Consider the following 24826-nt stretch of genomic DNA (forward strand, 5'->3'; position numbering starts at 1 on the left):
GTGGGAGGCTCTGGGAACTTTTACTGCAGTAGGACTCCAGCAAGAGCGCTCTCCAGACCTTTGTCCAGTTCAGGTCAGGAGATTGCTGCCACTCCCCTAAGGGAGGCCTTGGTCCAAAGCATTCCTGAGGCTCATACAGAATTTCCTTTGCTCCTCCTATTCCTACTTAATCCCTGTCCATGTGCCTCCAAAGCACAGCTCACCACACCGTCTAAGCAATGAAGTGCAGCAGTGCCAGCTGCCATGGAGTCTGTCAAATTCCACTGCCAACGAAAAATGCCTTTACAGAGACATTCTCCCTTAGTCATCATTAGCTGAGATACAGGCTTATCTCCTCACTCCGTCTTTCATCACTTCCTTATCTCCTTGAGAGTGGCTGTTATTTCAACAGAAGGCCTCCATCCCCCCCATCCTGATAACAGCCTATGATCCATGCACTTCCACAAAGCCCTGACACGGGGAGAAACAAGATCCCACCTGTGGGGAATTTAAACCACACTTTCCACTTGCTCCACAGCTAGGGAGAAATCATCATTTCTATCTTTGCCTTCCTCTTCCCACGATTAGGTAAGTTCTGCTTTCTGTGTACCAGCGAGGACAGACACTCTGACCTTGGGAGAAGTCAGTAACACTGGCAAATGCCTACAGTTTTTTTACTCAATTCATATGTGATTCTCACTCAGGAGACAATGCCACAGCCGTATTGCTTGAATGACAACCGAGTAAGGACATTCACAATCCCCTCCTAGTAAATTCAAACCAAACGCTATTATTGCCCTACTGGCATTGTTCTTTTTCAACTGGCAACCCCAAGATTTCTTACCAGGACATACAAGTTTTGTTGCTTAATTACAGCAGTTCTTCACTGCTAATTACAGACTGTTCTTAACAAACTCAGCATCCACCGATTAGCAGAAGCGCTCAGCCCATTGAAGGCACAGTGGGTACTGGGTTTTGGAAGCACACTGGAACCTGGGATTTTGGGACAGGCTGCCCATCAGTGTCACTCTAGGTGTTGAGCGCTTGTGAAAATCTGAGGTGAAAGCCTGGGCCCACTGAATCAATGGCAAAACTCACACTGACTTCAGTGGAATCAGGACTTCAGCCCTGGCCACCAGGGCCAGATCCAACATGTCCGTTGACAGACCCCCGTTCGGTTCAAAAAGAGCAAAAGCAAGCGCCACAAGCAGAATGGAGCAGATCACCAGGCTGGGGCTGGGAAGGAGTTTTTACCCCAGGCAAACAATGTATCCTAACGAGTGACTGTTGCTTCGTTACAAGACCACACGTGTAGGATTCACAAAGATCACCCCCCACTAGGGTGACCAGACAGCAAATGTGAAAAATCGGGATGGGAGTGGAGAGTAATAGGAGCCTATAGAAGAAAAACACCCAAAAATCGGGACGGTCCCTATAAAATCAGGACATCTGGTCACCCTACCCCCCACCCTAGACTTCAATGCCGCAACTTCAAGGCACTGTTTGTACAGGTATTTTTAGAGCTCCACTGCAAGCCTCGGAAGCCGGAGTCTGACAGGCCGGGCTGGGAGGCTCGCTTCTGCAGGCTGTTTGCAGACATAGCCTTAGTTTGCAAGGGACAAGCATTGTGTTTTTTGATGAGTTTTTAAATCTTCACTTGGCAACTTTGTGATGCAGTAGGGACTGTCTGTGTGGGGAGTGGGAGAGGAGGGGAGGACTTTAGGAGATGGACGATGCCAGAGCCTGTAACCTGAGCTAGGTAAGGGAGGGGAAAGGTCAACACCTTTGCCCGGGAAGGGGACAAAGGAAGGGAGTGGCAGGAGGGAAGCAGTTGGAGTTTGGGCTTGGGGCTGTGTGGGTGGAATTCAGGGTATCCTAGCTAGGATCCAAGCACCCTGAAAGCCCAGAAGGACTCGGTGGAGGGGTCCTGACTGTGCCTGCAAGCTCTGCTGTAACCTGTGTTCCTGTTGTCCAATAAACCTTCTGTTTTACTGGCTGGCTGAGAGTCACTGTGGGTCCCAGGAAGAGGGGTGCAGGGCCGGACTCCCCCACACTCCGTGACAACTGGTGGCAGCGGCGGGATATACTGCACCCCGTGGACGGCGCTTCCTGCAGTAAGTGACTGGGGAGCAGTAAAACGAAGGGGTGGTTAACCCCTGGGAGTGTGTGCCCAGTGAGAAGGACTTTGCAGTAACAGGGTCCCCCGGGGGATTGCAGCGAGTGGTCCCAGGGGCGGAGGAGTCTGCAGCTCGACCCTGGCAGAGAGGTGGTGACCTCAAGAAGGGCTGGTGCACTAGGGGTCCCCCTGGAAACCGTGGGGAGCGGCGAGCACCCCGGCCTGTGAGTGGCCAGCAGGAAGATGTATGCCAAGCGGCGCAAGTGTGACCTGGTGGAGCTGTGCAAGCAGAGGGGGCTGCACCCAGGGAGACGCACCAAGGACCAGCTGATTGCCCAGCTGGAGCAGGGAGACCGCATGAAGGAACGGAGCCCTGTCGCTGAGGGAAGCAGCCGAGCAGATGCAGCGCAGGCACCAGTGTCTGTCCCCGCTGGGAGTGGTCAGCCGGCGGACGAGGGCTTCCCGAGACCCCCCCTTCCTAGGCGTAGAGGAAGGGCGGGGAGGAGCCCAGTGTATACCGAGGGCACCGTGACCCCCCCGGCCAGCAGGGGATCTGCCCGGCGAAGCCCACCCCCCAGCAGGGGATCCTCCCGGCAACGCTCGGCATCCGTGGAGCGGATGCGGCTGGAATATGAAAGGGAGCTGAGACGGGAGGAGCTCGAGTTAAAGAGGCGAGAGCTGGAGGAGAAGGCGAAACAGCGTGAACATGAGGAGAACCAGCGCCAGCGTGAGCAGGAGGAGAAGGAGAACCAGCGTAAACATGAGCGGGAGGAGAAGGAGAAACAGCGTAAACATGAGCTGGACCTGGCCCAGCTGAGGAGCAGTGAGGCCCCAGCTGCGGTGAGTGAGGGGGGACCCAAGCCTACAAAGAGCTTTGATAAGCACTTGCTGCCCCGGCGTAAGGAGGGGGAGGACATAGATACCTTCCTGACGGCCTTTGAGAATGCCTGCGAGCTGCACAGGGTTGACCCTGCAGACAGGATCGCAGTTCTCACCCCCTTACTGGACTCCACAGCCGTGGAGGTGTACAGCCGACTGAAAGGGGCGGAGGCAGGGGACTACGAACTGTTCAAACAGGCCCTGCTCCGCGAGTTTGGGCTGACTCCTGAGATGTACCGGAAAAAGTTCCGGAGCCAGCGTAAAACCCGTGAGGTCACATACCTACAACTGGTCAACCGGGCGCAGGGGTATGCCCGCAAGTGGACAGCTGGGGCCCAAACTAAAGAGGACCTGCTTGACCTATTCATACTGGAGCACCTGTACGAGCAGTGCCCGTCCGACCTGAGGCTGTGGTTGATGGACCAGAAGCCGGAGAACCCGCAGCATGCAGGCCAGCTGGCCGACCAATTTGTGGACAGTCGGGCAGGGGATGGCAGGGAGGAGTCTCGAAGGAGCAGGCCTGCCTCAACGCAGAGAGAGAGTCAACATGGGACCTCCCAAAGGGGGCCTATGGAGAACCCCCCCAAAAGGGGAACATCCAGCGGCAGGTCCCTCCGACCCACTCAAGGGGACCCACGAGATATGGGCTGCTATCGCTGTGGCCAACGAGGTCACATACGGGCCCAGTGCCCCAAGCTCAGGGACAGACCAAGCAGACCCAACCCGCAGAGGGTGGACTGGGTAAAAACCCAATCGGAGGAGGGGCTACATTCCCAGGAAAGGGGGGTTGGCAACATACCACCTATGGATGCTCCCGGTTCCGGGTTTTTGGTTTACCGGGTGGGCGCGGGGCTGCCCCTCCGGAAAGAGTGCATTGTTTCCCTGGAAGTGGATGGGAGGAAGGTCACTGGGTACTGGGACACGGGCGCAGAGGTGACGCTGGCCCGGCCCGAGGTGGTGGCCTCAGATCGGATGGTGCCCGACACCTACCTGACCCTGATGGGCGTGGGCGGGACCCCATTCAAGGTACCCGTGGCAAGGGTACACCTGAAATGGGGGGCCAAGGAGGGCCCCAAGGATGTGGGGGTACACCAATATTTGCCCACTGACGTGTTAATGGGAGGGGACCTTGAGGACTGGCCTACTAACACCCAGAGTGCCCTGGTCGTGACTCGTAGTCAGAGTCGGCAAATGGCACTGCACCCCGAAAACGGGGAAGGTACTCGACCTGAGGTGCAGGACCCTAACTCAGGGAGCGGGGAACGCCCAGGGGCACGGTACAGAGAGGCTGCGGCCTCAGACCCAGCCAGCAAGAGAGAGCCGGTCCCCATTCCTGTCCCAGCTGCTGAGTTCCAGGCCGAGTTGCAGAAAGATCCCTCCTTGCGGAAGCACCGGGACCGGGCTGACCTTAGTGCGGTACAGACCATGAGGAGAGGTTGCAAGGAGAGGTTCCTGTGGGAGAAGGGGTTCCTGTACCGAGAATGGGCTCCCCCAGGGGAAGTAGAGTCATGGGGGATCAGGAGGCAGCTGGTGGTTCCCCAGAAGTTTCGTCACAAGCTGTTGTACCTGGCCCATGACATCCCTCTCGCAGGGCACCAGGGAATCCGGCGCACCAGGCAGAGGCTGCTACAGAACTTTTACTGGCCTGGGGTCTTTACCCATGTCCGACAGTACTGCCAATCCTGTGACCCCTGCCAGAGGGTGGGGAAGGCCCGGGACAAGGGGAAAGCAGCTTTGAGGCCTTTACCCATCATAGAAGAACCTTTCCAGAAGGTGGCCATGGACATAGTGGGACCTCTCAGCAAGACGACCCGGTCAGGGAAGAAATACATCCTGGTGGTGGTGGATTTTGCCACTCGCTACCCCGAGGCAGTGGCCTTGTCCTCTATCGAAGCAGACACAGTGGCAGATGCGCTGCTGACAATTTTCAGCCGGGTGGGGTTCCCCAAGGAGGTCTTAACGGACCAGGGGTCCAACTTCATGTCGGCCCTGCTCCGGTCCTTATGGCAGAAATGTGGGGTCCAGCACAACTGGGCCTCAGCGTATCACCCCCAGTCCAACGGGCTGGTAGAAAGGTTCAACGGGACGCTGAAGATGATGCTAAAAACATTTATGAACCAGCATCCGCAAGATTGGGACAAGTACTTACCTCACCTGCTGTTTGCGTACAGGGAGGTACCCCAGGAATCTACTGGGTTTTCACCTTTCGAACTGTTGTATGGAAGGCGGGTGAGGGGGCCCCTAGACCTGATGAGGGACGAATGGGAGGGGAAGGCCTCTCCCGAGGGAGAGTCAGTGGTGGAGTATGTCCTGACCTTCCGGGAAAGACTGGCCGAGCTCATGGGCCTGGCCAGGGAGAATCTGGCCCGAGCCCAGAGGAGGCAGAAGGTCTGGTATGACCGCACAGCACGAGCCCGTGCCTTCGCCACCGGGGATCAGGTGATGGTTCTCATCCCCGTGAGGAGAAACAAACTCCAGGCCGCCTGGGAAGGGCCCTTCAAGGTTATCAAGCAACTGAATGAGGTAAACTATGTGGTGGAGCTGTCAAACCGGGCACATCACCGTCGGGTGTACCATGTGAACATGATGAAACCATACTATGACAGGGGGAATGTGGTGTTGGCCGTGTGTGGACATTGGGAGGGGCAGGGAGATGACCCCTTAGTGGATCTATTCCCTGGGACAAAAACTGGTTCCCCCCTGGAGGCGATTCCCCTCTCTGATCAGCTGACCCCGGGCCAGCACGCTGAGATCAGAGGGGTGCTGCATCTGTACAGACAGCTGTTTTCCAACCAGCCTGGACGCACTAATTTGACTGTCCACCGGGTGGAGACCGGGTCACACCCCCCTATAAGATGCTCCCCTTTTCGGGTCACTGGTAAAACTGCCCAGGATCTTGAAAGAGAGGTCAGGGACATGCTGGCTTTGGAGGTGATCCAGCCGTCTTCCAGCCCTTGGGCCTCGCCAGTAGTGCTGGTTCCCAAGAAGGATGGGTCAATCCGGTTCTGTGTGGACTATCGAAAGCTCAATGCCATCACTGTATCTGATGCCTACCCTATGCCCAGGCCTGACGAGCTCCTAGACAAGCTGGGAGGTGCACGGTACCTCACCACTATGGATCTTACCAAAGGCTACTGGCAAGTGCCGCTGGACGCAGATGCCAGGCTGAAATCGGCCTTTATCACCCCTCTGGGGCTCTATGAGTTTTTGACCCTGCCCTTCGGCCTCAAGGGAGCGCCGGCCACCTTCCAGCGCCTGGTGGATCAGCTACTGAGGGGGATGGAGAGTTTTGCCGTGGCGTATATTGATGACATCTGCGTCTTCAGCCAGACCTGGGAGGACCACGTGTCCCAGGTTAAACAAGTCCTGGACCGACTCCGAAAGGCTGGGTTAACAGTAAAGGCTGAGAAGTGCAAGGTGGGGATGGCTGAAGTATCTTACCTGGGCCATCGGGTGGGGAGCGGCTGCCTGAAGCCGGAACCAGCCAAGGTGGAGGTGATCAGAGACTGGCCTGCTCCCCAAACCAAAAAGCAGGTCCAGGCCTTTATTGGGATGGCGGGGTACTATCGAAGGTTCGTGCCCCACTTCAGTGCCATAGCCGGCCCCATCACTGAACTGTGCAAAAAGGGGAAGCCAGACAAGGTGATCTGGACTGAGCAGTGCCAGGAGGCTTTCCGGGCGCTGAAGGAGGCTCTGGTTAGCGACCCAGTTCTGGCAAACCCAGATTTTGACAAACCCTTTATGGTGTTCACCGATGCCTCAGACACGGGACTGGGGGCGGTGTTAATGCAGGAGGATGAAAAGGGGGAGAGACACCCCATCGTGTACCTGAGTAAGAAGCTGCTACCCCGGGAACAAAGCTACGCGGCCATCGAGAAGGAATGCCTGGCCATGGTGTGGGCCCTTAAGAAGCTAGAGCCATATCTCTTTGGGCGACACTTCACCGTGTACACCGACCACTCTCCCCTGACCTGGCTGCACCAGATGAAAGGAGCCAACGCCAAGCTCCTGAGGTGGAGCCTGCTCCTGCAGGACTATGACATGGACGTGGTCCATGTGAAGGGAAGTGCCAACCTGACAGCGGATGCGTTGTCCCGGAGAGGGGACCCTGAACTTCCCCAGGTCACTGGGCAGAGTGACCCCGCTCAGTTCAGTCTCGAAGGGGGGAGAGATACCAGTTGTCACGGAGTGTGGGGGAGTCCGGCCCTGCACCCCTCTTCCTGGGACCCACAGTGACTCTCAGCCAGCCAGTAAAACAGAAGGTTTATTGGACAACAGGAACACAGGTTACAGCAGAGCTTGCAGGCACAGTCAGGACCCCTCCACCGAGTCCTTCTGGGCTTTCAGGGTGCTTGGATCCTAGCTAGGATACCCTGAATTCCACCCACACAGCCCCAAGCCCAAACTCCAACTGCTTCCCTCCTGCCACTCCCTTCCTTTGTCCCCTTCCCGGGCAAAGGTGTTGACCTTTCCCCTCCCTTACCTAGCTCAGGTTACAGGCTCTGGCATCGTCCATCTCCTAAAGTCCTCCCCTCCTCTCCCACTCCCCACACAGACAGTCCCTACTGCATCACAAACTTCTTCCTTAAAAGACTAGATCTAGACTTAAGAGTTTCACATAACACCTGGTAAAAACATCATGTCAAAGGCCACACACCCAATTAAAATAATATCCTTCCCACAGGTCATTGTTAACAGAGGTGGAGTTGGCTGGTGCCAAGTGGTTCCATGGTGTTTTGGCAGGAGATTAATAGGGATGAAATTCCAAACTCTGGTCTTTTAATCCAGAAATTAGTAAACTGAAATGCAGGGAATGTCATTTTTATTCAGCATTATATTCTAAGTGGTTTTAAGGAATTTTCAGACTTTTTTTTTAAATGGCCTGTCCTCTTCATAGCTGCACCTGCAGGCTGGGATCACAGACCAACGATAAGCATTTAACTGTACTGGCTCCATTTCTAACTAGACGCTAACAGTTCTCAGACAGTTGAGATGCTGTGTCTATGCTCTGTGATTGTGTCCCTTTAAACACAGTACAGGCTGACTAGTTCTTCTGCTGCAGCTGCTCTGAAGGCCACCAAGGTCAAAGAGAGAAAAACATCACCAGTTCTGTTGTGAACTCTGCAGCCACTGCCCGGAAGGAAGGTTCAGTGGGGCAAGCCTGGGGGATGGCATAGTTGATAAGCATCAGGTTTAAAATACCCATGTTCCGTGGAAGCCCAGCTGAAGAGGCTGACTGGCTCATTCCAGCCCTCCGGCTCTGGGAGGTGGCTGCAGTGAATTCCACAGGGCTTTCCACAGGCGGGGACTTTCCAACCCGAGCTTCTGGCTATGCTGCCTGGACATGCAGGGCACTTTTCGTAAGACTAGGAGGTTGGCCCCAGCATCCTTGCATAACAAGCTGTGGCCACATACGCATACAAACACCATGGTCCTGAGCTTTCCACACTGAAAGAACCAGCCTGTTCCACCGGAGCTAATGGAGTAACTCTGTGCCACTGGGGCCAACCTCCCGAAGGCAATATAAGCACAGGCACCTGGCTAGTGTCTCACTCATGGCCAAAACATCCCTTTTCCAGCCACTGCTGAACTGTGCCTGGGCTGGCTAGGGGCTGCCCTCCACCCTGGAGACGGCTGCATTCCCAATGTGCTGTCTGTACAGGGTTAGTGACGCACTCCCAGATGAAAGGTGCTGTTCTGTGGGCCAGGTTCTTAGAGTGGCTTGGAGAAGAACCCAAACCTTTATCTGAACCAATCCCCCGAGGTTTGCCCATTGCTCATCTTCTCCCTGCTCTATAAACAGTGGGTTACTACATCACTGGATCACTGCTGACTGGAGCCTAGAACCCAGGGCTGGCTCCAGGCCCCAGCACGCCAAGCACGTGCTTGGGGTGGCAAGCCGTGGGGGGCACTCTGCTGGTTGCCGTGAGGGCGATAGGCAGGCAGCCTTCGACGGTATGGCTGCAGAGGGTCCGCTGGTCCTGTGGCTTCAGTGGACCTCCTGCAGGCGTGCCTGCAGAGGGTCCACTGGTCCCACGGCTTTGGGGGACCTCCCACACCTGCGGGAGGTCCCCCAAAGCCACAGGACCAGCAGACCCTCCGCAGGCAAGCCGCCGAAGGCAGCCTGCCTGCCGTGCTTGGGGCAGCAAAATGCCTAGAGCTGCCCCTGTTAGAACCACCCAATCCTCAAGGTCTCCTAGGGGAAAGGGACATTTCCTTCTCAAACACTTCTCCCTTCCCCTACAGACTCTTCCTCTCAACCCAGTGGGCTTTTTCCTAGTCCAGCTTCCCCGGATCCATTATTTCCCTCCTCCAACCCATACTACTCCCTCCAGGTGGAGGCGGCACAGCCGGCCCAGCTTAGGCCAACAAGTCAGCCAGCTGTGTCCTGCACTACCTGTGGGCCCCCTCTGACCAGGTTCTAAGGATCTCGCCTTAGTCCACGTCCAACTACCAGCAGCATTAGCACCAGTCATTAACTCATCTCTCTCAAAAGCCTCCCTGAATCTTTCCGACATCCAGGCACTGGACCTCAGCCATGCCCTGAATTTTACCGCTAGCCATCATGGGGAGTGTGAAACACTTACAGCTGTTGAAATGCAGTCTCCTTGTTGCTGAATTGCTGAACACCCCAGCCTTCAGCAGTTGATGGGAGCAGATGACCACAAACACGAGATAAAGCATCTTCTCTGTGGGCTGCTCAACGGCAAGCCCGAGGGGAAGGAAGGGGTCAGAACTGGGAGGTAGGTGTCTGCAAACCACAGCAGAAGGGCAAAGGTCAGCCCTGCAGAATCATGCTTTGACATCAGGGCACCGACATTTCAGCTTCCGAAAGCTGACGTTGAAGTCTGGTTAGGTTCACAGGAGGTGAAGTGTGCTGGGGAGGAGGGGGTTGGTATTGCTACCGGCCTCAGCTCAGCGAACTTGGGGATACAGAGGGGAAGTCCTTGCTAATGGGGCATACAAGCACACAGTCAGGCGCAGAGATACTTGCATATAAATGGAAGGGGGAAGGGGCGAAGCGATGCACCCCGGCACTGCAAAAAGAGAAGCAGACAGACTGGGTACTACAAGGAGCTGGAGGGGGCAGATCAGGCTCCTGGGTGGGGCCTGCGCAGGCAACACAGTAAAAAACACCTGGCAGTGGCAACACCATTCCCCAGGGTACCACCACAATGCCTCCTCCTCAAAACCAGCACCCCCAGAACCAGCTCCACAGCAACCCAGCACCCCCAGAGCCTGCTCTTTCTGAGACCTCCCAACATGCTATAAAATCTCCCCGGCCCACCTGTGCCACAACAGCTGGTTTTCTGCATACAAAAGCCAGGGCTGACATTAGAGCCGGGGTTCCCAAACTGGGGGTTGGGACCCCTCGGGGGGTCACAAGGTTATTACATGGGGGGTTGCGACCTGTCAGCCTCCATCCCAAACCCCGCTTTGCTTCCAGCATTTATAATGGGGTTAAACATATAAGAAGTGTTTTTAATTTATAAGAGGGGTTGCACTCAGAGAGGCTTGCTGTGTGAAAGGAGTCACTACTACAAAAGTTTGAGAACCACAGCGTTAGGGGGTAGCAAGCAGGGCAATTGCCTGGGGCCCCACACCACGCGCCAGGTGGCCCAGGACCCCTGATTGAGAACCACTGCTCTATGGGCAGGGGCAGAAGACCTGCCGGCTGGGCATATTGCTGCCTCTAAGGCAGGAGCAGCAGCCCCACAAGCCTGGGGACCCCATTTTACCAACCATGCCTGCACGGGGGATCAGGCTTTGCCCCTTTCTGCCCTGACCCTTGTGCTGCTCTGTCCACCAGTCACCCCACTGAGTCCAGAATAGCTATTGGTGAGCAAGGCACCAGGTGACCCAAGGATCAAGCCCTAAACAAATGGTGCCAGGGCCAAATTAGTTCCTGGTACAAGTGGGTGCAACACTACTGATGGGGGGTGAATCTGAGAGGCAGCGCACAGTGCTCTCTGACCCAGAGGCAGGAGGCCAAATCCAGCTCTGGTGTGACTCAGCTCACTTCAACAGACGTATGTACACCAGGGATGCACTTGGCCCACTCTTGAGGGCTAGGACCTGCCTGCTGAGAGACTTCCTTCCCCCAAGCCCAGCCATGCTGCTCTAACAGGATCTCCTCGGCTTACAAAGAGGAGGCCGCGGGCTGGGCCTTCTCCAGGAGGGGCTCCTTGCCTTTGATCCAAAACAGCCCAAACATCCAGGCCTTCAGGGCACCATGCAAGGATCATCTCTTCTCCCAGGGCTAAAGCCTGTTTACGCCGACCTTACACCAGCGAAGTGGGAGCTGGGGCCGAGTAAGGACTGGGCAAACGCTGAGTCGCTCAGGATCCGGACCACTCTTAGCACCACCTCCCTTCCATTGGTTCGCTTTGCAGAGCGGTAAAGCAGTAAGTCAATAAGAATCACTTATAAGAATCACAATAAGAATCACTGAAGATGTCTGGCTCCTGCTAACACAGAGCAGGGACTGCAGCTCATCAGCTGCAGCCTGCGGGGCAATGAAGTCTGGGCAGCGAGCCACATGGACTTCCTCTCAAGGGACCACAGAGCAGAGAAAAAGTATTTGCAATCACCAGTGCAGGCCTAGAAAGCATGGGTATTGTCAGAGATGTGACTGTAGCAACTGCCCCTTCCTACCTCGGTTCCCTCTGAGCCCCCTGACTCACATCTGTAGAGGCACAACTGAGTGGCCAGTCCCCTTCGCTCTGCAGAGCCGACAGAGACACGAGAAAGCAAACGAGATTCTGTTCTCCCTGGATCGGCAGCAGTGAAATCCCAAACACGTGATGTCTATTCCTGGTTGTGAGGCATGAGACAGGAATTACCCAGCTTGAGAACCCAGAAGGCAGGATTCTGTGACACTGACAAGCCGGAAAACACATCTTCTCATGTGTAAACAGAGTGGATTTCTAGGGGCAGCACTGAGAGAGACCATCACCACATAGCTGCCCTTGTACGCAGCCTCGCCAAATCATTATGAACATTTACAAGCCCGGACACAAGATCTACTGGCCCATCCTCATCATGAGGGTGAAAAAAAAACAGCTGGGTATGAGAGGTTCACGGTACAGGAGTGGGCTCAGGGATGGGGCAGCAGGTTGGGGTATTGGGGGAGGAGGGCTCTGGCTGAGGGTGAAGGCTCTGAGATGGGGCTGGGGGTGAGGGGTTTGGGGTGTGGGGGTGAGGGCTGTGGGGTGGTGCCAGGGATGGGGGGTTCACAGTGCAGGAGGGAGCTCAGGGCTGGGGCAGCGGGTTGGGTGTGGTGGGTGAGGGATCTGGATGGGGGTATGGGCTCTGGAGTGGGGCTGGAGATGAGGGGCTTGGAGCATGGGAGGGGCTGGGGCTGCAGGGTGGGGGCCAGGGATGAGGTGTTCACAGTGCAGGAGGGGGCTCAGGACTAGGGTAGCAGGTTGGGGTGTTGGGAGTGAGGGCTCTGGCTGAGAGTGTGGGCTCTGGGGTGGAGCCGGGGATGAGGGGTTCATGGTGCAGGAGGGGGCTCAGGGCTGGGGAAAAGGGTTGGAGTGTGGGTTGGGGTTGACGGGTTTGGGGTGTAGGAAGGGCTCGGGCTGTGGGGTGGGGACAGGGATGGGGGGCTCATGGTGCAGGAGGGGGCTCAGGGCTGGGGCAGCAAGTTGGGGTGTGGGGGTTGAGGGCTCTGGCAGGGGGTGTGGGCTCTGAGGTGGGGCTGGATTTGAGGGGTCCATGGTGCAGGAGGGGGCTCAGGGCTGGGGGAAAGGGTTGGAGTGTGGGTTGGGGTTGAGGGGTTTGGTGCGTGGGAAGGGTTCGGGCTGTGGGGTTCACAGTGCAGGAGGAGGCTCAGGGCTCGGGCAGCAGGTTGAGGTATTGGGAGATGAGGGCTCTGGCTGGGGGTGAAGGCTCTGGGGTGGGGGTGGGGGTGGGGATGAGAGGTAAGATTCCTTTCCTCTCCCAGGTTGGAGAGCAGACAGAACTGGATTACTGGCATGGCTGTGCAGAGCTTTACTACTGGGGACGTACAGTGATTTAACTGGATTTGTTGTTTTAATTATTATACAAATATTTCAGCCTAGTAGCCAAGCTGAAAGGAATCTAAAAGGGTAAATCTTCATAAATGTGCACAGGGAGGTAAAGGCAAAACTCTATTACTGGGAACATGGCTAGCCTGTAAGCCAGATATTGTCAACAAGCACTTCTGTACCTATTTATGACTCTCTCACAGTCTGCGCAGCTCTTATCTTGGAGAATGAAAATCAATTAAGGTGCTTCCGAGTTCTCAGTGCTGTGACGTTTGGGTTGCGAACACCTGATGGAAATTTGTCCTTGCTGTGAAACCAGTGTTTTCAATGCAATTTAAAAGAATAACAGGGGGAACATTTTTCTGTGGGTCTTAAGGGTTTGTTTTTATAGAACTATTTTAGATAAAGTGGAGTTTTCATCTTACTAAGGGCTTGTCCACACTGGAGTTTCACACGGAGATAAACTGCGCCAGCACAAGTCATGGTTAACTGGGCATGGATTGTCTACACTAGGGGCCTGCACAAATGCAGCTATGTTGATGTAAAATAACCCAGTGCAGACAAGGCTTGCAAGTCAGACAGTGTAGCACCCACAGCAATGCACCCCTAAGGACCACATATAAAGAACAAAGGAGAAAAATCCCAACTCCTACGCAAAGAATGGGGCCAGGGCTGAGGGGTTCTCGGTGCAGGAAGGGGCTCAGGGCTGAGGTAGAGGGTTGGGGGGTGAGGGCTCTGGTTGAGGGTGCGGGGTCTGGGATGGAGCTGGGCCGGGGATGAGGAGTTCAAACTTTGGGGTGCAGCAGGCAGGCTGCCCCGGGGCTGTGACCAGAGAGGAGGACTCCCTGCAGCCCTCTCCCCACTGGCAGCAGTGAGCTCCATGGGAGGGACTCTTGTCTTCTCCCACTCCCCCTTGGCATGACACTCACCCAAGCCTCAGGCTGCTGCTCAGGAGGTCCCTTGGAGTCACCTGCCATCCCACTGCGCCTCCTCGCCTCCTCCTTCCACAGGCACAGCAGTCAGCCTGCCGCTGGCGCCGCTCCGAGCCAGCAGCGACCGGCAAGGGAGTGCAGCGTGGAGCAGCAGGGGGCAGCCGCCTGCTGCCCAAAGACACTCATGGGAGGCGTGTGGGGGCAGCAGGCAGGACAGGGGGAGAGACTCGGCCTTGAACACTGGGGGAGCCAGGCCCCCAGGGCCCTGAATATTGCAGGACCCCAGGCACCAGGGGCCCATACAACTCACCACCCCTGTGTGTAGCCCTAGGAGACCAGAGACACACAATGAGGCAGCGTCCAATGCAACTAGCCCTGTGGGATCTCAGCCTCTGCCCAGTGCCTATTAATAATAAATGCCCCTTAGCATTTCCACAGCATCTTCCTTCCAAGGCACTTCACAGACATCAGATTCATTAAGTCTCCTACAACCACCTTCTCCCTCCCATTAGAAACATTAGAAAGATACTGTCTGCAGTGGGCTGAGAACCCTATGTCCTGTCTGCGGCACTTCCACAAGCTTGGGCAAGTCCTCTCCTCTCTGCTTCCCCAGCTGTACGAAGTGTGTAATCCCCTGCCTCCCGAGATGTTAATTCAGTCCTAACCGCAAAGGCGCTACACGGTAACTCCACAGTAACGCCTCACTTAACGTTGTCGTTCTGTTCCTGAAAAATGCTGCTTTAAGCAAAACGATGTTAAGTGAATCCAATTTCCCTGTAAGAATTAATGTAAATGAGGGGGTTAGGTTCCAGGGGAAAAAAATTGCCTGACAAAAGACTATATTATATATATATATATATATACACACACACAGAGTATATGTTTTAAACAAACAATTTATACTGGTACACAGTTATGATGATTGTGAAGCTTGGTTGAGGTGGTGGAGTCAGAGGGTGGGATGTTTCCCAGGGAATGCCTTACTGCTAAATGATCAACTAGCACTCGGCTGAGCCCTCGGGGGTTAACACGCTGCTGTTAATGTAGCCTCACACTCTACAAGGCAGCACGAATGGAGGGAGGAGACACAGCATAGGAGAGAGACAGGGACACACTGTGTGTGTGTGTGTGTGTGTGTGTGTGTGTGTGTGTGTGTGTGTGTGTGTGTGTGTGTGTGTGTGTGCGCGTGCGTGTGTGTGCGCGTGCATGCGTGTAGACAGACACAGACACTGTGTGTGTGACAGCTGTGCATTACCCCTTTAAGTACCCTGACCCCTCTCTACGTACATTGCCTTTTTAAGTAGATCAGCTAGTTGAGACAGCAGCTGCCGCCAGCAAGCTCCCTCCGTCCTGAGCCCTGTTGTGTCCCCACACTGCTCTGTGGAGATGAGGTACAGCAGTGGTCCCCAACCTTTTTGTGGCCAGTAGCACATTCATGTTTTCAGAAGAGTGTAGCAGGCGCCAACAATTTTTCAAGGCTTATTTTGTATTTATACATTAAATAATATGAAAAACATCATATTTAATATTCTTCCCACTCTGGGTTGAAATAATACGTATGCTGTCTCTTATCTGAGCCACTCATTTTGGAGCAAAATGTTAAAAAAATAATAAATTGCAAAGCACAAGAAAACAGCCATATCAGTGCAGGAAGGATACTCACATACAGGGCCAGGTCCAGACACCAGTGGAGCAAGCAGGTGCCTGTGTCAGCACGTGCTACAGGGCAGCATTCAGTCTATTCTGCAGAGGGGGAGCGTTTTTTTGTTTGTTTTGTTTTTTGGCAGCAGTTCTGGGCAGTGCATCGAGAAGCCTGAGAGAAGCTGCGCAGCCTGCAACCCCGGAGGACTCTGTCCCCAGCAGACGGGGGGCCCTGACATCTTTCCCCTGCTGGGCACTAGGCAGGCCCCGCACCTGCCGGGGACAGAGAACACCAGTGGCTACAGCCCTGGAGATCTCTGTGCCCAGCAGGCGCGGGACCGCGGCTTCTCTTCTTGAAGCCAGAGAGAAGCCGCGGCCCCAAGCCTGCCAGGGACAGAGAGTACCGGCACCCGCAGACCTGGAGTTCTCTGTCCCTGGCAGGCACGGGGCCGCAGCTTCTCTCTGGCTAAGCCGCAGCCCTGCACTTGCGGGGGACAGAGAGCACCGGTGCCTAAGCCCTGGAGTTCTCTGTCCCTGGTAGGCGCGGGGCCGGAAGCAGCAGCAGCCCCACACCTGCTGGGGACAGAGAGCACCAGCGCCCATAGCCCTGGAGATTTCTGTCCCCGGAAACCACAGGGCTGCGGCTTCTTTCCCCTCCTGAGCAATAGGCGGGAGCACATAAATGCCCCAGAGGGCACTATGGTGCCCGCGAGCACCGCATTAGGGACCACTGGATACAGGAACAGGGGGCAGGAGCGGAACACCCTAACATTAGCACCCCTCTTCGTGCCCCCCGCCCGCCGCACAGCAAGCAGGAGGCTCCCAGATAGGGTGATCAGATAAGAGGAAGAAAATATTGCGACACCGGGGGGGAGTAAGGGGGTTGTTGTTGTCCGCCAGCCAAAAAAAAAAAAAGGCCGAGTGCTGCCAGCACAGCAAAAAACAACTCAGTGCTGCCGGCGGAGTGAACTTTTGGGACAAATTGCATCCCGACCAAAGATTGGTCGAGGCGCAGGACAAACACCTAAATATCGGGACAGTCCCAATTTTATCAGCACGTCTGGTCACCATACTCCTAGGCAGGGCCAGCTCCAGGGTTTTTGCCGTCCCAAGCAGCAGAAAAAAAAAAAAAGGCTGCGATCATGATCTGTGGCACGTCGGCAGTCGATCTACCACCGCCGCTTCAGTCTTCGGCAGCAATTTGGCAGCGGGTCCTTCGCTCCAAGAGGGAGTGAGGGACCCGCCGCTGAAGAGCCGGACGTGCCGCCCCTTTCCACGGGTTGCCCCGATCACCTGCTTGCTGGGCTGGTGCCTGGAGCTGGCCCTGCTCCCAGGAGCAGCTCCAAGGCAGAGAGCAGGAGCAGCACACCACGGTGTGGGGAGGGACAGCTAAACAGTCCGACAATTGCCAGCCTGCTGGGCTACTGTCGCACTGGGAACTTATGGGAGCAGGGAGCTGATAGGGGGGCTGCAGGCCCACCCTGGTTCCAAGCCCACCAGCTACCTCCAACGGGCCGCTCTTCCTGCAAGCAGTGAACAAAGCAGGCGGCTGCCAAACAATGTGATAAGGGAGCATTGCACAACTTGAAACAAGCATGTTCTCTAATTGATCAGCAAGGTAACAACAAAACAATGTTAACCGGGACGGTGTTAAGGGCGGAGTTACTATACTAAGGCGAGGTAACAGCAAGCCCATTTTACAGATGGGGGAAAGAGGGCAACAAAAGGTTAAGTGACTGGCCTGAGGTCACAGTCAGTCTGTGATACAGCTGGGAATAGGTCCCAGGAGTCCTTGCTCTAAACACATAATGGGCCTGACTCTGATCTCACCCACTCCCATTTTCCACTGGTGTGAGACCCGAATCCGGCCCAGGGCCCAGCCCCACCACTGGACTGGGCTGTTACTCCACAGCTGGGGTACTGCATTTGTAAAAAATACGTGTCTGTCCACTAGGGTGACCAGATGTCCCGATTTTATAGTGACAATCCTGCATTTTGGGTCTTTTTCTTATATAGGCTCCTATTACCCCCCATACTCATCCCAATTTTTCACATTTGCTGTCTGGTCACCCTACTGTCCAGGCTACCATTAAAATTCCTCTATTGATCATCAGACACAAATCCAGGACAAGCTGGCTTCCTGCTGCTCAGTCACACCCTGATAGGGACAAGTCTAGGCAGCCCATCGCTGTCGCCGGGAGGACTGAAAACCTGTCCTCTGCCAAGGCCCGGGCTGGTTCTGGCGAGACACACAGGGTCCTGTGCTCAGGATGGGGCTGATAAAGGGAAGTAGCTGCTGGCTGCCTTCCCACATTCAGTTTGACTATGGAATGCACATTTACTCTGTTGGAGACAGACACAGCCCCTGTGGTGTGGGGGAACTGGGCATGGGGAAGTGTAGAGGAATGCACCCAGTCAGGGAGGCAGAGCACAGCTCCTTGGGGCTCCCTGCACAGGTGGCAGCGGGGCCCCGAGGTAGGAGCAGACAGAGCCGCCCAGCGTACTGCCCTCGGCACAGGCTGGAGGTCTGGCCCTTTGACATCATGCATTTCCAAAGCACCCACGATCGCAGCGCCCAGGCGCAGCCATCACCACTGGCACATGTTACCAACCAGTACCGGCAGCTGGAGTCATTTGTAACTGGACGGAGCAAATTCCTGGAGAACAGATGCTTGTCCTCTTCCCCTTTTTGCCACCAGATGAAACCACCGAGGATGTTACAGGTCAGCTCACCTCCAGCAGAGGTCACAAGAAGCAGATCGAGCCAAGGACAGGAAAACAGCGCACCACGATGGCAACGCAGCAGAGAGAGCACCAGCGCAGAAAGGCCCCAGACATGGCCTGGCTGGCTCTGCAGCCTCGAACAGGGCTCCCTTTGTTCTCGCACATCTGCCTCCCTGCTCAGAGCAAGAATCCTGTTAACCCTCTTCTTACAGCCCCAGGCCTCCCTCGGGGTTAGGAGAGAAGATAATGGCATGAGAAGACTGACCGGGCGGCTTGGAAAGAACCCAGAAACACTGCGGATGTTCTTAAAACAGGTTCTCAAACTTCACTGCACCGTGACCCCCTTCTGACAACAAAAATTACTACATGACCCCAGAAGGGCCAAAGCCTGAGCCCCACGCTCTGGACCCAGGGGCCAAAGCTGAAGTGCAAGGGCTTCAGCCCCAGGCAAGGGGCCTGTAACCTGAGCCCTGCCACTCAGGGCTGAGGCCCTCAGGCTAAAGGCCTGTAACCTGAGCCTCGCCACTCAGGGCTGAGGCCCTCATGCTTTGGCTTTGGTACTTGGGCTTCATCCCCAGACCCCAGTAAGTCTAAGCCACTTTGGGGTCATAGAATCATAGATCATTAGGGTTGGAATGGACCTTAAGAGATCATCTAGTCCAACCCCTGGCTCAAAGCAGGACCAATCCCCAAATGGCCCCCTCTAGGATTGAGCTCACAACCCTGGGTTTAGCAGGCCAATGCTCAAACCACTGAGCTATCCCTCCCCCACAACCAAACATGTCTTAGGCAAAGGAAGCCCAGAGCAATGGGATGGGTGCTGCTGGTCCCCCTGCCGAGGTTCTCTTCGGCTAGTGACAGATCTGAATGGCAGCTCAGAACCAGGCCCTGTTGCTATCTAAGGTGATTTGGGCGGCGAGACACATGGAAACCAATGACTTGTGGAATTTAATCAATTCCTTTCCACAGATGGGAACCTTTGAAGTTACCCAATTCCTTTACAGGATGGTAAGTCATACCCAGAAGGGTCCTGCCTAGCAATTCCACTCTTTCTGTCCCCAGCCAGGAGCAAGGACACCACGGACACACAACGAGCAATGAACGTGCCTGATATCAGAGCAACCTAAAAGCAATCGATAATCTATCATTTCCCCAGGAGGCAGCAATACCGGAATACAGCATTACGCGATCAGCCCAGTGGTCCATCTGGCCCAGTCTCCTGTCTCCCATAGTCACCAGTTGCTTCAAAGTGACGTTGTTGGGGGCAAATTCTAACCAGTACATTGTAGTAGATAAGTAGAATGTAGTATCATCACCAAAAGCATAAATGGGTTCAAAATGGAATTAGATAAATTCATAGAGGATTGGTCCATCAATGGCTATTAGCTACGACGGTCAGGGACGCAACCCCGGGCTGTGCGTATACCTAAACCTCTGGATGCCAGAAGATAGGAGTGGACGACAGGGGATGGATCACTCGAAAATCACCCTGTTCTGTTCATTCCCTCTGAAGCATCTAGCACCAGCCACCATCAGAGACAGGATACTGGGCTAGATGGATCATCGGTCTGACCCAGAGTGGCTGTTAGTAGGTTCTTACATAGATTAATGCTTCCACAGATACTTTTTCACAACCCTTGTGCAATTATTCAGCCACTAAGGATTTAAAATAGCTGTAGATAGGATCAGCAAAACAACCCACTGGCAGAAAGATGAAAAGAAAGTGAGAGAGAGAGAGAGAGAGAAAAACTACTATGTGGATAAGGAAATGGAAAGAAACCTTGTTGAAATGCAGAATGCACCTCCCCCACCCCCACCAGACAGTCTCTCAGCTGCTAATTTTACAAACCCTGCATTTCATCATGCAAAATTCAAACCCTAGTCCTCACCTGGGAAGGCTGCGGTGAGATTCTCATCCCTGTCTCTGGGTTACAGCCGGGAAAACAAAACACAATGCGCTTTTATACTTCCAGCTGGAGAGTCTGCAAGAAACCTGCCCCCACTCACACTCTCTCTGCAAACTTCACACAAGGCACTGGCTGTCCAGAAAGTCCTCCAGCGCGCACACACATCCCACGGCCTCGCTCTCTGTCTCCGGGCTGATCTTCTCTCTGAGCTGCACAATACTTCCTGAAAGAGCAGGCCCACCAAAGCAAGAAAAAAAAAACGCCACCCAGAATTCATTGGGTCTAATACTTCCTCCTCTCACCCCCAAAAAGTGACACCTCCCAGACCTTGCACTGTTGCGCTGCTGGCTGCTTACCACCAACCACAGTATAAAGAGAGGTTACCATGGCTGCCAAGAAGCACAACAGACCAAGATTTAGATTACTAGCCCCCACAGCCTGAATTTAAAGGGCCATCTATCTTATTGGTATTTATTTCTTCAACACTGTACAATGACACACAAACACAGCCAGTCCCAGGTCAAGCTGAAGGGCAGATACAGGGGGCACTGGGAAATCCAGAGGTACTGATTAACGGAGTAACCATATCCCACAGATTCGCTTCTTGTGGATAACTCAAAGGGCAGGGATTGTCTTCACGCCCTGCCTGGGAGGCTATAAAACCAGCATGACTCCTGCTACTTTCACTGCTGAGGGTGATAAGCAGCAGGAGAGGCTGCTTGGTTACATTCAGAGCTTGGGACACCTATGAACAGCAGCTGAGGCAGCAGAGCGGTTTGCCTGCAGGTGCTGAAGGACAAGAGCGCATTTACACCTCTGCAAAAAAAAGGGTCAAGCTCGGTCCAACAGCAGAAGAGACTTGAGCCCTCTGTCTCTGTGTGTTTGGGGCACAGGGCTGGGATGATGGTTCGGAGCATGTGAATCACATGAATGTCGCTGGCTACAATAGGAAATAAGTATCAGACGGGTAGCCGTATTAGGAGAAAGTAACACCCAGATCACCAGAATGCACTCAGCCCCTGCAGGGTGATCAGGACCCAGAGACTTCTCGACCCTCCCCTTACTTGGAGATGTACCCAGGGGCTTGGTCACTGCTGTATTACATCAGTTTTGGAAGCACGTGTAGTCGCTGGAGTGAGGAATGAGCCCCTCGATGTCCCAGCTATGGCCAGTTCTGTCTCAGTGCCTGTGTGCATTCAATATCACACATACACATGCTATTTGCAAATGCAACAAAGGGGGGGAACCAGTCCCCAAAACAGACAGACGGGGCTTACCCGCCTCCCGGGGCGTGAGGAGGATTAATTGATGTTTGCGAAGCACCTCAGAGAAAAAGCTCTGCCTAACTGTTAAAGCTGTCCTGGGGCCTCATCTTGAGAGATGCCGATCACCTCAACGGCCACGGACTTCAGCAGGGCCTCAGCACCTTGCAGGATTGGGCTCTTCATCATCATGTTGCTGCCATTGTGGAGCCAGCCACGCCACCGCACAGCACAGAGACCGGGTGAGGCCGGGCTCTGCAGCTGCACTGCCACAGGAGCTCGCAGCCCCCGTCGCCCAGAGCATTGTACTGGTGGTGGAGCAAGCTGAGGCTGCGGGGGAAGGGGGAACTGCAGGGGAGGGGCCGGGGCTAGCCTCCCGGGACAGGAGCTTAGGGGCCGGGCAGGAGGGTCCCATGGGCCGGATGTGGCCCGTGGGCCGTAGTTTGCCCACCTCTGTGCTAGAACCACGGGGCTCCAAGTTCCCCCTGCACACGGCTTCAGGTTGGCGTGGACCAAGTTGCAACAAGCAGCAAGCTGGTTCTTGGAATTATTTTAGAAGGTGGATGATTCCTGCAACGCTGCGAGTCGCCCACACATACTGAGCCCTGCACTACGCCAGCCACGTGTGCAGAGTCTCTTTTCAGGAACACATGATACATTGTCCCCTCAACAAGTACCTTGATAAGCTTGTTGGCCCGGGTGGATTCCCTCCCTCGGGTTTCCTCCCTCTTTAGTTATGAGGATAAGAAAGCGTTTTTGTTTCAATGAAGAGAATCCTATTGAATCACAGAGTTTATTGCTGCTAAGAGGGATATTTTTGGAACCCCGATCCTCCCCATTAAAATACTGCTAGGTTACCACTGATCTTTGGCTAAAATTTCTCTCTCCCCAGCCATGGTGCTATGAGCCAATCAGCCGCCACCCTCCTCCCCAGAGCTGGCTGCATTTCAGAAAGCGCCCAGGTCCATGGTTTGTGAAGTTGTTCAGGATGCAAGGGTCGCTGTAACCCGGAGAATGCGTATCATGGAGTTTGACACTATTTGTACAAACAATGCCGCAGGTGCCAGCTCCTGTGTCTGTTTCTAAAAGCAAAATGCGCTACACTGAGAGGAAGACGTGTGTCGATTGCATGGTGCCCTGGCCCAGCTTCCACTGACCCAGTGTGAGATGGGTCAGGTTCAAAATGAACCCCCAGAGAGCTCGTTCATCCTTGGTGCTCAGCGCCCAGAAACAAGAGTTCTACAGCTCTGCCCTACAGCCTGTCCCTCCCCACCGAACCCCCTGGCCTGACTAAACAACCACCACGCTGACTGCCATGCTCCACTGGCTCCTTGGGCTCGCTCATCAGCCTGTCTGTGGCCAGCTGTGCTCGTGCACATCTTCAAAAGGCCTGTTTCTGGCCTGCAGAAGGCTTGGTCTGGGGTGCAGCCTCTTCCTGCCACTCCTGTTCCTCCTCCGGGAACCGTTTTGTCCATTTTGCTGGTAAAACCGCAGAGAAGGTTGCGGCCTGAAATGCCTGCATTGTGTGCCAGGGGTGTGTATACCCAGGGATTTGAGAGCAGCCCTCGAGTCTTTTAAACTGTGCAGTCTTCTGTCTGTCTTTTCAGAAAACAACGCCTGACCTCCACAGGGTAGGTCCTGGATGGTCTGTTGGGCTTTGTGAGGCAGTCCAGAGTTCTGGAGCCAAGAGGACCTCCTCATGGCCATGCCCGTAGACATGGTACGGGCGGCCGCATCTGCGCCATCGAGAGCCGCCTGCAAGGCGGCACTAGAGATCAGTTTGCCTTCCTCCGCCAAGGCCTTAAATTCAGAACAGGAGTCTGGCGGCAGCAGCTCAGCAAACTTGGCCATCGCTCCACAGGAGTTAAAGGAGTATCTGCTAATGACGGCCTGTTGGTTTGCCATCCGGAGCTGCAAACCACCAGTGGAGTAGACTTTCCTCATGACTAAGTCAAGCTTTTTGGCCTCCCGGTTTTTAGGAGAGGGTCCCTGGAGCCCCTGGTTCTCCCTTTGGTTCGCAGCATCCACCACCAGGGAGTCGGGTGGAGGGTGAATGTACAAGTGCTCGTACATCTTGGAGGGGACAAAACAGCATCTTTCATTCCTCCTTGCTGTGGGGGGCCAGGAGGCCAGGATCTGCCGCCATGTTTTTGTGATTTCACTTATAGTTTTAATAAGTGGCAGTGCAATACACGAGGGTTCAGCGGGGGCGAGGATGTCCCCATGGGATCCGCATCCTCTATCACTGCCTCTGCCTGGATCCCCAGGTTCTGGGCTGCCCTGCGCAACAACTGTGGCAGGTCTCTACTCTCCTCCAAGGCTGTGGCCATTGACGTGCCCATAACAGCCTCATTCGGGGAGGACGAGGACGAAAATACTGGCCGATGGCCCTGGTCACTGCCCTTGGTGCCCACGGGGTTGTGAGGCTTGTGGGGCTGGTGTGCTGATGGAGACAAGGCTGCCGGTGCTGGGATCGTTGGTGCCGGAGCTCAAAGCGGCAGGCGGGGGCACAGGAGTCGTTGCCAGTTGCTGCGAAGGGCAACAGATGCCAACGTGATCGACAATGAGCTGAATCTCGACACTTGGTTCAGACTCCAGGCCTGGTGGTAAGCCCAAGGCATCCAAAAGGGCCACTAGTTAGTGGTTGCCATTGACGTGACCATGGTGCCAGAGGAGGCTGGTGGTGTCACCTACTGCTGGACCTCTCCGAACGACAGGACTCCGCCTCGGACTCTAGAAGGAAAACCACAGAGGAGCAGTACTGGGTGGTGCCAAAGAGCAGTGCTGAGCCTCTGGGGACTGATGCGGTTCCCCCTCCATGGGCGGCCGGAGATGGGGAGCGGTGTGACATCATCGCCGCTTGCCCCTCGATGGAATAGGCAGCCTGGCTAACCTGGTGCCTTGTCCGTCCTTGGAGAAGGCAGATCCGCCAGGCAAATAAGGTCCTATGCTGCCTCAGAAGTCTCTGGAGTGGAGGGGAGTTGAATGTCCCAGGCATGACGGTTCAGAGAATGGTAGTGGGCTGGACTTGACTGGACCCCTTGTGGGGCAGGAGTCAACGAGCCCCTGGGAGCTGCCAGGCCCGAAGTGGGCTGGGTGGGCTGAGGTCTCCCTGCCGCTGTCTCCTTAGGCTTAGGAGGGGAGAGTGCCCCCTCTCCTGCCTCTCTTTCTTCTAAGGCACCGGGGATACAGATCAGCACCTACCAGAAGTCTTATGTTCGGTGTCGTGTCGGTGCTGGGAGTCTTTAGTCTCCTTTCTAGGAGCCGACTCGCGTGCTATCAGCGCTGGTACGCTGCGCACGGAGGAGGCGGCGCTCGACACAGGCTCCCCTGACCCGGGGTCGGATTGCGGGCGGATGGCTGCCTCCGTGAG

The 24826-nt window shown here is 55.1% G+C and overlaps 1 protein-coding gene across 6 annotated transcripts in view; it reads right to left on the minus strand.

The window, feature by feature from the left end:
• The window catches only part of ARAP1 (ArfGAP with RhoGAP domain, ankyrin repeat and PH domain 1), a 154019-nt gene that overhangs the window by 110715 nt on the left and 18478 nt on the right, over positions 1 to 24826 (minus strand). Inside the window, exons 1-2 of one of the 6 annotated variants that reach the window (XM_050944801.1) lie at positions 20174 to 20570; positions 18294 to 18457 (exon numbers count right to left, since the gene is read on the minus strand). The exons of 4 other annotated variants lie outside the window; for them this stretch is intronic. In XM_050944801.1, the coding sequence (XP_050800758.1) occupies positions 18294 to 18457; positions 20174 to 20200 (191 nt within the window). In that variant the 5' untranslated portion in view covers positions 20201 to 20570. Of the gene's footprint in view, positions 1 to 18293; positions 18458 to 20173; positions 20571 to 24826 lie in introns of those variants that run through there. One more of the 6 variants, XM_050946422.1, reaches the window with a different exon arrangement.

The sequence above is a fragment of the Gopherus flavomarginatus genome, chromosome 1 (assembly GCF_025201925.1).
Source record: "Gopherus flavomarginatus isolate rGopFla2 chromosome 1, rGopFla2.mat.asm, whole genome shotgun sequence".
Classification (NCBI taxonomy): Eukaryota; Metazoa; Chordata; order Testudines; family Testudinidae; genus Gopherus; species Gopherus flavomarginatus.